At 35.2% G+C, this 13249-nt stretch overlaps 1 protein-coding gene across 2 annotated transcripts in view; it reads right to left on the bottom strand.

The window, feature by feature from the left end:
• LOC145259174 (NADH-cytochrome b5 reductase-like) overlaps positions 1 to 13249 on the bottom strand; it is a 220054-nt gene that overhangs the window by 35981 nt on the left and 170824 nt on the right. For both annotated transcript variants that reach the window (XM_080116932.1, XM_080116931.1), the window contains one exon: positions 5529 to 5732. In XM_080116932.1, the coding sequence (XP_079973058.1) occupies positions 5529 to 5732 (204 nt within the window). The remainder of the gene's footprint in view (positions 1 to 5528; positions 5733 to 13249) is intronic.

A 13249-nucleotide genomic window follows, 5' to 3' on the forward strand; every position in this document is an offset into this window, starting at 1 on the left:
ATTTTCTTACACATGAGAAACTGTTCTGAAAATAAAAAAATTATATTTACAAGCACTAATTCGTATAATGCCACTAACACTATAAGTAGTATCTTAGTCACATTGAATTCTCTTAATCTCATTACCCATGCCATCTCATAATTCTTTTTCTATCCTTTGCAAATGATTCAAATTTTAGTATGTTATTATGGATGATAACGACTACCAGTTGTCAAAATTTCAGCTTTTCACATTTGTTATTTCTAACAAATATTAGGTTTTAAAATTGTGTCCCTTAGTTTTGGACGCTACTGTATATACAGTGATGATCATATTTATTGGCACGGTAAAATAAAAGTTAAATTTTGTCTAATAAATTCTAAAAAAGGGATTAAATTAAAGAAAATAACAAAGTATATTATGTATTTTTAACTGGCCTTTCCGATGCAGCAATCGGATTTTAGAAAAAATAAATAACAAAGGAACAACAAACATAATTGCAAAAAACCCTTGTTCAAAATTATTGGCACGATTTATTTAATAATCAATTGTATAGCCTTTGGCCTTGATTACCTTCCTCAGTCGCTTTTCATAGTTTACAACCAAGTTGTTGCACTCTTCAGTAGTAATTTTAGCCCACTCTTCCTGACAATAATCCTCCAATTGAATAAGATTCTTAGGCTTCCTTTGCATTACCCTCAATTTTAATGTTCTCCATAAATTTTCAATTGGATTAAGGTCTGGGCTTTGTGATGGCCACTCCAAAACATTAATATGATTGTCCTCAAGCCATTTCTTAGTCAGTTTAGCCGAATGCTTTGGGTCATTATCTTGCATGAACCACCAACGACGACCAAGTGAGAGCTCTTTAGCAGAGTCTTTCAGGTTTTCATCCAATATTTTAACATAATCTTCCTTTTTCATGCTACCTGTGACCTTAACAAGTCGCCCTGGTCCAGAGGCAGCAAAGGATCCCCAAAACATCAAACTGCCTCCAACGTGCTTCACTGTGGGTATGGTGTTCTTAGGCAGGAAAGCTTCGCCAGATTTTCTGTAAATATAAGACACTTTATTATGGCCAAATAACTCTATTTTCGTTTCGTCAGTCCATAGAACATGTTTCCAGAATGCAACATCTTTATCAATATGACGTTTTGCAAAGGCTAGCCTTGCTTTCAGGTGCATAGGCAATAAGGGAGTCTTTCTCGGACGACATGCTTTTAAACCAGCTCTCTTCAAAACTCTACCAACTGTATGTCGAGATACATTCACTCCAGAGGTGCTCTGTTCATCAACAATCTCCCCAACAGAGATCCTTGGGTTTTGTTTTACTTGTCGAACAATTTTCCGTTCATCTCTTGGGGAAAGAATCCTTTTTCTCCCTCTACCCTCTAAACTCATAACGTGGCCTTGCGATTTGAACTTGTTTATTATGGCTCTAACAGTGGATTTGGGAAGGTTTAGCTTCTTTGAAATCTTATCATAGCCCTCCCCATTGGTATGGCATGCTACAACAAGCTTCCTGACGTCTTCGCTGTGTTCCTTAGTTTTAACCATGGCGATTGAAAATTATAATTTAGTCACTTATAATAGTTTAAATAAATCGCTATCTAAAAATTATCTGAAAAAAATTATTCACTGAATTAGCGTTAAACAAGCATAATATGGCTATAAAAAAGTTCAGAAAGCACGTAAACCGGAAATTGATTGATATTATACTGATACTAAAAGAAAAACAAAGCCGTGCCAATAATTTTGAACAAGGGTTTTTTGCAATTATGTTTGTTGTCCCTTTGTTATTTATTTTTTCTAAAATCCGATTGCTGCATCGGAAAGGCCAGTTAAAAATACATAATATACTTTGTTATTTTCTTTAATTTAATCCCTTTTTTAGAATTTATTAGACAAAATTTAACTTTTATTTTACCGTGCCAATAAATATGATCATCACTGTATATATATATATATATATATATATATATATATATATATATGTTCTGTTTTGGGTATAGAGGAAAAGTTCATTGCAGCTAAATGAGTTCTTTATGTGAATGTTTTACACAAATGTGGGGGGGGGGCATCTGAGCTCAGTCGAGTATCAACCATGAACATAACGATAGCGTAGAGAGAAACTGTCTTGTGTGTGTGAAAGAGGATTTAGAAAAGAGAAAATATCTTTCATCAGATTCCAAAGTTAGTTTTGTAATTTGTTAAAGCAATTAAAAAAATGGCATCCCCAGATATGACAGCAGTAGTCCATTTAGGACGTATCTATCTCTTATACAGTTGGAGGATTGTCTCAGGAGTAAAGTATTTTCTGGAGTGGTAGAATGATCCAATCATTTTGCCAGCCATCTTAACATTGGATTTGATGTAGGTCTTTCCATTTCGTGTTGGCAGTTGATATCTTGCGTACCACACAAAGTAAGCGTTCAACAACCCCCTGTTCTAGTTGGTGTCAGTTTATAAATATAAGCTATCCGCTCATATGCAAATTATACTTAATTTGCATATCACTACATCTCCCTATAATGGAGGGGCTTTATGCCATGAGTACTTCTACCTCTTGTGCCCTCCTGAACATCTTCCTTTATCTCTCTCCTTTCCCTTGGAGATCTGGATCTATCACCTCTTTCCCTATAATCGAACTGTTCCTTCTGCATATTCTGATCTTCCTCTTCTGACTTGCCCCATTCTACTTCTTCCTCTTCTAACTCGTCACTCTCTACTTCTTCCTCCAAAGTCTCATTCTGCATTCACTCTTCTGTTACATCAATAATGGGCAGCTCTGAAGGCATTTCCTCATCCGATTGTTCTCCTGAGCTAGAACACTATTCCAATTTTATTTATTTAATATTGCCGTATTATGTCTTTTCTGCATAATAAATTCTGCTGTCTCGGCTTTGATATTCCTATTTTTTATGTACCACATATTTTGATTTGTGGCATATGACATAGTCAAAGGAGATCTTAATTGTCTATTAATTAAGGCAGATGGACTTTCTGGCCTGCCTGCATGCAGAATTGTTCTATAACTTAGTAAATAATCTTGGTAGGAAAGCATCGATTTTCTCCTTCTGTTGCAAGCATGTTTTTATACCCTTCTTTACCTTCTGGACCATCCTTTTCGCTATCCCATTACTTTGAGGGTGTTAGGGAGGGTATTGTAAGGTCTGCATTCTATTTTTCTCAGCTATTCATGCAAATCAGCATCCGCAAATTCTGGTGCATTATTAGTCACCAATGTTCTCGGTATCCCGTTTCTCGAAAATATTACTCTTAATATTTGTTTTACGGTGGTACTTTTTTTATCAGGTATTCTCACCACTTCAGGCCAATCTGAATATACATCTACTAATATTAATAATAGTCCTATCTCATTGACATAGGCATGATCCATGTGTGCTCTGCTCCATGGTTCTGCTTTTCAGGGCAACACATGTATTTTCTTTTGCTTGAAATCCCTGGATTCTGTGCATTTTTTTTTTTTGCATCTTTTTATGTAGTCTTTTACATCTCTTGAGTACCCCAGCCATCATGCTTCCAATTTTAATCTTCTTTGCGTAGCTGCCACTCCACAATGTACATCATCATGTACACTTTTTATAACCTGTCTCCTCTGTGTTTCTGGGGGAACTACCAAGTCTCCATTACATATTACCCCGTTTTCTATAGTCAGTTTATGTCTTATTTATTTGAATGGTCTTTCAGCCATTGAACAATTTCCCCAGCAATTCTCTTTTATCCTCAACACTATTCTGTTTAACAAGGGGTCATTTGTAGTTTCAGTAGCCATTTTATCTACAGATATTACATCGGTTTCTACAAGGTGCAGGGATGTGTCTTCAAATTCCTCGTCATTTTTGTCTTCTATTCTTTCCACATTTTTCGTTTTACATACTTTGAAGTGACTCTTTTTAAACACTTTGAACATGTTTTTCCAAATGCTAGGCATTTTATTTTTTTCATTTCATGAATTTTTCCACGGAATGTACAATTTTTTTTTTCGTGTTTTCAGCCATTATTTCTTCGTTGGAGTTATTTTTATTTTGGTTGTAGGTATGTATTAATTCCTGCTGTTGTATAAATTCTAGACACATATTCAAGGTCATATTTGTAAATTGTAACTGTTCCATTAGCTTATGTGCCGAATTATGCATACCTTCACTCAATCTTAGTTGGATTAAGTCTTCTTCTGTTGTCTGTTCTTCTGTTCCTAGTTTTTCGAAGTCACAGTATTTACTCGCACTTCTTAACCGGTGTAAATATTTTACTATCGGTTCATCCACTTCCTGCTTCATTGCTATAAACTTGGTCCTTTCTGCAATCACCAGTCTTTTCGTCGGCCTCACGTTTCCTTTGATAATCTGACTTATTTCTTCGAAAATCATTTCTTCTAGTTCTCGAGGGTAATCCATTGTAGCAACCTTCATAATTGCTTCACAACCAGCGTTAGCCATGAACAAGTCGGTGATTTCATTCTCCCTTCCTTGTTTTTTGTTGTCTTTCAACTTTTTGCTTCTCACATTAGCAGCAAAACAACAAATTCATGTATTCTTGGTCTTCAAGGACCAGAGAGTATCCTATTGGCGACGCCATTGATATGTCGTGTAAGTAAGCGTTCAACAACCCTCTGTTCTAGTTGGTATCAGTTTATTAATATGAGCTATTTGCTCATATGCAAATTATACTTAATTTGCATATCACTACAACAGTATTATATTTATACTAGTAGGATTACCCGGCATATCCCAGTGCAAAAGTGTAACATATTTCTATTAAAACTTCTATTTCTCTTCCCTCTTCTCAGTTTTCCCTCCTTCACTCCGCCTCTCTCTTTCTTCTCTGTTTAGTTGATTCATCTCTCTAAACATCCACACACATACACCATACACACAGACAAGACATACAAGCGGTCAAATATGTAAAAGACAAGGCCATCGAATCAGACATTGTAATATGGAACAAGCCCAAAATAAATGTGGTGATGATGTGACGATTATGACCTTAATAGTGTCAAATGGGGGGGGGATATCAGGACTTCAAGAATGATTTAAAGACGACATTGTCTCTGAAACATTAAATTGGTTGTGATGGGAACAACTGACTTAATAAAAAAAAAAAACTTGAGAAATATTTAGAAATGATCCCTAAATTCAGATAGTAGAGGAACAAAATAAAAGGAACAACGTTTATCCTTAAAAGAGCTCGCAAGTATATTGACTTGGCACCTAAGTTTTTTCTGTTTTTTAAATCAAAAAAGTAAAATAAGAACTAACAACTATTTAATCAATGATATATTCCCCATTAGCGTTCACAACTTTTCCCAATGTTCAACAAGATTCTCAATATTTTTTTGGTGGAAATCATTTGATTTTGACTCAAAAATATGAGAAATAAATTTTCAAAACACAATATCTTTAAAAAACGGCAAGAACTTAGTTGCCAACCTAATAAATTCAAATCATAATTAAATCAAGTGTTAGCTCCATTGATCTTTTAAACAAAAGTAAAAAAAAAAAAATCATAAGCAAAACATGAATGTTCACCTGACTCAAACAACAGAGCGCAGAAAAGTTGTAGAAATCCAACCAATCATCAAGTTCCTCTTTCATGAGAATGTCTTTATATTGGCGGCAAGCAAATAGAAGATGTAGGAACGTTTCATCATCTTCATTTTGTAGGATCGATTCAATGATGCAAGATAACGGAGCAATGCCGGTGCCAGCAGCAAGCAACACCAGTTTCGGAAACTAGAAAAGAAGAATCAAGGAAACAAACTTAAAATTTGTTTAAAATTTAAAATAAATCAAACTCTTTACACTGAAATGAGGAGCATGAAGCCACATTAACACGTTGGAGAAAGCACGTTTGTATTTACAGACAATATACATGCATCATTTCTCTTTTCTTTTTTTTTTTTTAAATTTTTGTTTTTGCTGGGGATGGAGTATCCTATCCTACTGGATGCTAGACATTCACCCCTTATTTCAGAGGTCTCAACCGATATTTGTATGTGGGAGTATATGCCCATGCGACAAGTGTGTATACATACAATTTTTTTTTCTTCATCTTTTTCTTCTGGGGGGGGGGGCATTCAACCAGATGTCTGACATTTATCCCCATTTTAGTGAATCCAACCAAGAGATCTTTTTAGGATTCTGACTGTCCCTTTCAGTGCAATCGTTTGTATCTCTCTTGCACTTGGTTCACCGGGTATAGTTGCTATGTACTTTTTAAAGTTCTTTTTCATAAGCCCAGTTGCTCCTATGATGATTGGTATAATTGAAACTTCTTTTAGTTTCCAATTTCGTTTCATATCATACATAAGTCCCTGATACTTTGTTATCTTTTCCCTCTCAGCTCTGTTAAGCCCTGTATCATTGGGTACACTGACCTCTATTATGGTCGTTTTTTTATTCGCTCTGTCCCAAATTACTATATCAGGTTTAACGGCTACATTTTCGAGATGTGTACCAGTAGGAATACTTTTTGTTTTATTTTACTTCAGTCAAAGTTCTCAGAAATTAAGGGGCCCATTACCTGGGGGTTAAAACTTGAACGCCATATGAGATCTATAGATATTCGAATGTTCCATTAAAGTTCTTTATCTCTCAAGCACTGAGTTAGTAAATACATTGAGGACATTAGTTTCCTCTCCCCAATTAACCATTTTTATATGATTCGTTTTGGTCTCTTGGTCTTACTGGATTCCAGGACAATACTTTATCTAGTCTGGTGGAGTATCCAGCATGTGGATCTCTGTGTTTGTTAAAATGGATGTCATATATTATGTAGGTTAGTCATAATTTGTGATAAAATCTTTTCTCTTATATTTGACATCTTTACATTTTCTTGTTGATAAAAATGTGCAACTCAACAGTGGTTTTTAAGCAACTGCAAAAATGAGATTTTTATTGCACGTTTTATTTATTTTCAAATTATATTTTTTAAAATAATTAAAACAATGCTCTTCTAAGACTATTGGTTATTCTGATGACATTAGCATGGATGAATTTATGTAATGGTGTTATATATATATCTATAAAAGTGAACGTGTCTGTGTGTCGGCCTGTCTGTGTACATTTCCCTACACAATAACTCTGTCAATTTTTAGTCTACAGACGCGAAATTTGATATACAGAATACTGAGATTTGGGAAACTATTTGTGATCGGTTTTCGGCCAGAAATTTGACTGTTAAGGGATGAAAGTTCAACGATTTGACCTTTGAGGACTCTACCAAACTCCTCCGACAGTTTGGGGTCTAAACACTTGAAATTTTAGATATAGGTTCCTTGGACATGGATCTAACTTAATAACTTTATTTGAGCCCAAAACAATAAATGTTAAGGGGTCATAATAGGGGTCAAAGTTTTTAAAAATTTGACCTCTGCGGTCTCTACCAAATTACTCAGAAAATTTCTGGTCTAAACATTTGAAATTTTACATAAAGGGTATTCAGAGATGGGCAAGCTTTTTCATCGGTTTGGGTCCAAAATTTTTAATTACTAATATATAAATGTATGTATGTATGTTTGCATGTCTGCCCACCACTTTCGACAGAAGCGACGGATTTTCACAAAATTGGTATCGTTTTGAAGCTCGAACCTTCAGACGACAAATACGGAAAAATTGGCTAAAATCATTAATTTCTTCACCCTCAACTGGGCACTTTTCTACAGAGAGGGGTCGCTTTTTTCACCGATATTTTCGAAAGTCATCCCCCCCTTTTCGATTGTCTAGCCTTAATTTAAACCTATGTCACTTCCGGTTTGGCGGTGGTCGTAACAGCAAAGGCGTCACATTTTTTTCCTCCTTCGTGGTACGGGTTCGAGCCTGCTTTCCTTCTACCACCTTTTTTTTTTTTTCTCAACACGTTGTATAGCCGGGTGTTCATATTGTGGAGAGACGGTGAAATGTAATACAGTGAGAGAGGGAAAAAGAGAGAGGAGTGAGAGAGGGAAAAAGAGAGAGGAGTGAGAGAGGGGAAAAAGAGAGAGGAGTGAGAGAGACATTTATACCTTTTACAGTCTGTGGACTTATTACATAGATTGTAAAGAGAGGAGAGAGGTGGTGATCAGTTCTTTAACACAGAGAAGAGAGGACAGTCATTACTTATGATAGAGAGGGGGACACATTACTTAGATGGTTTATACAAAAGTTCATTATAATGATGAATGGACACAATGTTCATATAAAGGATGTTTCACATTACCTTTAATTGTTGAAGAATGACACAACACGAAGATGCAGTTACAAAATACGATGTGTTCTTTATTACATTCGGCCGCTTGCAATTATGATGACATCCAGGAATTCAAAAGTCGACTACATGATTAAAACTTTCAACCCTTCGCTTCCAAAGGAGGACCCTCTTCTGACCAATGTCAGCTCTGTCTCCCGTCTGTCCAACTCTGTCTATCGTCTCTCTAACTCTGTCTACCGTCTCTCTAACTCTTATATTCAGAATATATTTCTGCCATGACGTCATACGCATGTCCAAAACGTGCTGGACCTCGTGGAGAACTCATGTGGCCTAAACGTTTCCAAACCACTTTTGTAGAAAATGAATTTTTTCGAACCTATTTGTCGACCTAACTTATTTTTCAACATATTTAAATTTGCTATTGTTCGTTCTTCTAACTGACCTTATTTTAATTCAGTTTTCATAAAAAGAATTGAATAATTAAATTCCTTTTCAAACAACAAATCTAAACTATTTTATGTGAAAACTAAACAATGCGAAATTTCTATTTCTGACCCTGTTCCTGGACCTTGTTTACGAGGTTCGAATCTCGGCCTATCTAATCTCATTTTTACTTTTCTAATATTTTTCTTACTTACAAGAAAAGGGAGACCTTTCTTGTAACACACACACCTCCAAACACCCGGGCAAATTAGGCACAAGGCCGATTTTTAATGTGAGGGGTGAAAAGGAAATGGGGACCAGCTCCCCGGGGAGTAGGGGAGCTGGATAGTGACAATTGGTATGAAGGGGTTCCCCTACATTGACCAAGGTCTTATATGTGGGATTGCCCCCACATATGGTCTTTGCTTGCAGTATCTGCCAAAACAGATACTACACTTTGATCCCGGCCTGAAGGCCAGGAACAACAGAAAAAAAGGCAACCCTTTTTTCTATTTATTAGTATTTATTTGCTTTCCCACCAAAGCAAAATGTAACATAAGGTCATTTTTATGTGGGGTTAAACCAGCTCCCCGAAAAAAAAGGGAAAAGAGGTACTCTGGTTGGGATCAAAAATAATAATTGTCCCCTCCATTGACAAGGACAAATTACCTTAAGTGTAGCATCTGCAGAACAGATGGTATTTATTTGCTCCCCCACTGAGCAAATTAGGCACAAGGCCGTTTTTAATGTGAGGTAAAAACCAGCTCCCCTAAAAGTAGGCAAAAAGGGGGCACTCTGGTTACCAAAAATAATAATTGTACCAGTATAGAGGGTTTCCCCTCCATTGACTGGCACAAACCATCTTAAGTGCAGCATCTGCAGAACAGATACTACATTTTGATGCCAGCCCAAAAACCAAGAACAACAGAAAAAAGACAACCCTTTTTTCTATTTATTTAAAAATAAAATACAATTTTCTTATATATGGGTTGTGGAATTGCATTCACTTGCCAACGATCTAGCTAATTTGCATATTCTATTAAACATTCATTTTAATTAATTCCCTATTAGTTGATTCGGTTTTCTAATGGGATAATAATCTTTAGTTAACAATTACATGTAATTATATTCATGCAGATATTCTACATAATTTATACTTGCATAATATTTGTGTAAAATGTTCATAGTAAACACAAAATTGTTTCCATATATATACGTATGTATAAGTCAAATAAATATCTGTCAAGGAGATCTTTCTTGAAATATCATGTAACATGGATGTCCCATCAGACCGGCTTTCCGGTGCAAATATAAATACAATATGTTGTAAATTAAAAACATTATCTTTCATCTAGCAATTAATGATATAGATATAAAATTTCCATTGATTTTTTTTAAAGTGCAACAGAATGTATATTACACGAAATAAATTCAAGGTAATTATTTTATTCAATTTAAATTAAATTTTTATACCTTACTTTGTGAAATTTATAAAAGTGCACTTTGAAGATAAATAAATTTCAAATTGAATCTTGTACCTTTATTTTTAAAGCCTATAGTAATAACATTTTGTTTAACAATTTTCATGCCTTGGATGAAATGCTTTTCTAACTTGTATATACATATACACATAACCTTATGAACAGTACATAGGACCCGAACAAAGCCGAGCGGAGCTGCTAGTATATATATATATATATATATATATATATATATATATATATATATATATATATATATATATATACACTTGCATTTCAGCCGGGCGTTGCCCGGGTTTTTGGAGGTGTATGTTGAGCAAAAAGAAAAAAAGATAGCGGTTAATTTTTTCTAAATTTGACCCCTATTATGACCCCCTTAACATTTATAGTTTTGGGCTCAAATCAAGTTATTAAGTAAGATCTGTGTCTAAGGAACCTATATCTAAAATTTCAAGTGTTTAGACCCAAAATTGGCTGAGGAGTTTGGTAGAGTTTTCAAAGCTCAAAACATTGAACTTTTACTCCTTAACAGCCAAATTTCTGGCCGAAAATCGATTAGAAAGATTTTCCTAAAATCAGTTGCCTGTATATCAAATTTCGCGTCTGTAGACTTAAAATTGACAGAGTTATTGCGTAGGGAAATGTACACACACAGACACAGAGATACACAGACATGTTCACATTTGTAGGTATACTAGCATGGGTTGCCGGCGTTGGCCGGGTGTTTGGAGGTGTATGTTGAGCAAAAAAAAAAAAAATGAAGGTAATTTTTGTAACTTTAACCCCTATTACGACCCCCTTAACATTTATTGTTTTGGGCTCAAATTAAGTTAGATCCATGTCCAAGGACCCTATATCTAAAATTTCAAGTGTTTAGACCCAAAATTGTCGCAGGAGTTTAGTAGAGTTCTCAAAGGTGAAATCGTTGAACTTTGACCCCTTAACAGCCAAATTTCTGGCCAAGACCCGGTCACATAGATTTTCCAAAATCTCAGTACCCTGTACATCAAATTTCAAGCCTGTAGACTAAAACTTGACAGAGTTATTGCGTAGGGAAATGTGCACACACAGACACGTTCACTTTCAGCCCAGCGTTGCCCGGGTTTGTATGTTGAGCAAAAAAAAAAAAAAAGTGGTAGTAGGAAGGCAGGCTCGAACCCGTACCGTGTAGGAGGAAAAGAACGGGGAAAAAAACTTTGCAGTAACGACGACCAACAAACCTGGAGTGACTTATGTTAACATTTAGGCTAGACAATCGAAAGGAGAGGATAAGTTTAAAAAATATCGGCGAAAAAAGTGACCCCCCCCTATAGAAAATGCCTAGTCAAAGGTGAAGATATTAATGTTTTTAGCCAATTTTTCGATATTTGTCGTATGAAAGGTCGAACTTCTAAACGATACTGATCTTGTGAAAATCCGTCGCCTCTGTCGAAAGTTTTAGGCAGACATGCAAACATACATTTATATATTGGTAACTAAAGATTTTCGAGCCAAACCAATGAAAAAGCTTGCCCTATCTCTTTATGTAAAATTTCAAATGTTTAGACCAGAAATTGTCTGAGTAATTTGGTAGAGACCGCAGAGGTCAATTTTTTAAAACTTTAATCCCTATTATGGCCCCTCCAAATTTATTATTTTGGGCTCAAATCCAGTTATTAAGTTAGATTCATGTCCAAGGAACCTATATCTAAAATTTCAAGTGTTTAGACCCCAAACTGTCGGAGGAGTTTGGTAGAGTCCTCAAAGGTCAAATCGTTGAACTTTCATCCCTTAACAGTCAAATTTCTGGCCGAAAACCGATCACAAATAGTTTCCCAAATCTCAGTACCCTGTATATCAAATTTCGAGACTGTAGACTTAAAATTGACAGAGTTATTGCATAGGGAAATGTACACGCACTGACACACAGATACACAGACACGTTCACTTTTATAGATATACTAGCATGGGTGCCTGGCGTTGCCTGGGTATTTGGAGATATATGTTGAGCAAAAAAAAAAAAAAGTCATCAATATTTTTAACTTTGACCCCTATTATGACCCCTTAACATTTATTGTTTTGGGCTCAAATCGAATTATTAAGTTAGATCCATATCCAATGAACCTATATCTAAAATTTCAAGTGTTTAGACCCAAAATTGTTGGAGGAGTTCGGTAGAGTTCTCAAAGGTCAAATCGCTGAATTTTGACCCCTTAATCGCCAAATTTCTGGCCAAAAAACCGATCAATAGATTTTTCCAAGTCTCAGTACCCTGTATATCAAATTTCGAGTCTGTAGACTAAAAATTGACAGAGTCATTGCGTAGAGAAATGTACACACATAGACACACAGATACACAGACAGACAGACAGACACTTTCACTTTTATAGATATATAGATAGGCTAGCATTTCAGCCCGGCGTTGCCCGGATGTTTGGAGGTGTATGTTGAGCAAAAAAAAAAAAAAGGTAAATTTTTTAAACTTTGACCCTTACTATGACCCCCTTAACATTTATAGTTTTGTGCTCAAATTAAGGTATTAAGTTAGATCCATGTCCAAGGAATGTATATCTAAAATTTCAAGTGTTTAGACCCAAAATTGGCAGAGGAATTTGGTAGAGTTCTCAAAGGTGAAATCGTTGAACTTTGACCCCTTAACAACCAAATTTCTGGCCGAAACCGGATTACAAAGATTTTCCTAAATCTCAGTACCCTGTTTATCAAATTTCGAGTCTGTAGACTGAAAATTGACAGAGTTATTGCGTTGGAAAATGTACTCACACACACACACAAACGCGCGCATTCACTTTTATAGACTTTTATAGATATATAGATAGATATAGTATTATTATATATTAATGAGAGTCTGTCTGTGAAAAGCAACTACAAGACACACCACAGATACTACTTTAAGAAACATACGAAATGTTACCTTACCTTCTATATGTCACCCATTTCAATTAAGTTAAGAAATTAATTAAATAATTAGCTAAGAAAACATTAGTCTCTCACCCTTTCTATACAAAAAATAACAGCTTCTCTTCAATTAATTATATGCAATAAATTGTTTACAATCGGTGGACTCTGTTTAAATTTCCCGAATGAATTGATTAAACACACAAACATGAAAATATCTCTAAAATGACAAAATTTTAAAAAAATTCTAAAAGGTTTACAAC

The sequence above is a fragment of the Euprymna scolopes genome, chromosome 34 (genome assembly GCF_053919585.1).
Source record: "Euprymna scolopes isolate OS-2025 chromosome 34, ASM5391958v1, whole genome shotgun sequence".
In the NCBI taxonomy this organism is placed as follows: domain Eukaryota; kingdom Metazoa; phylum Mollusca; class Cephalopoda; order Sepiida; family Sepiolidae; genus Euprymna; species Euprymna scolopes.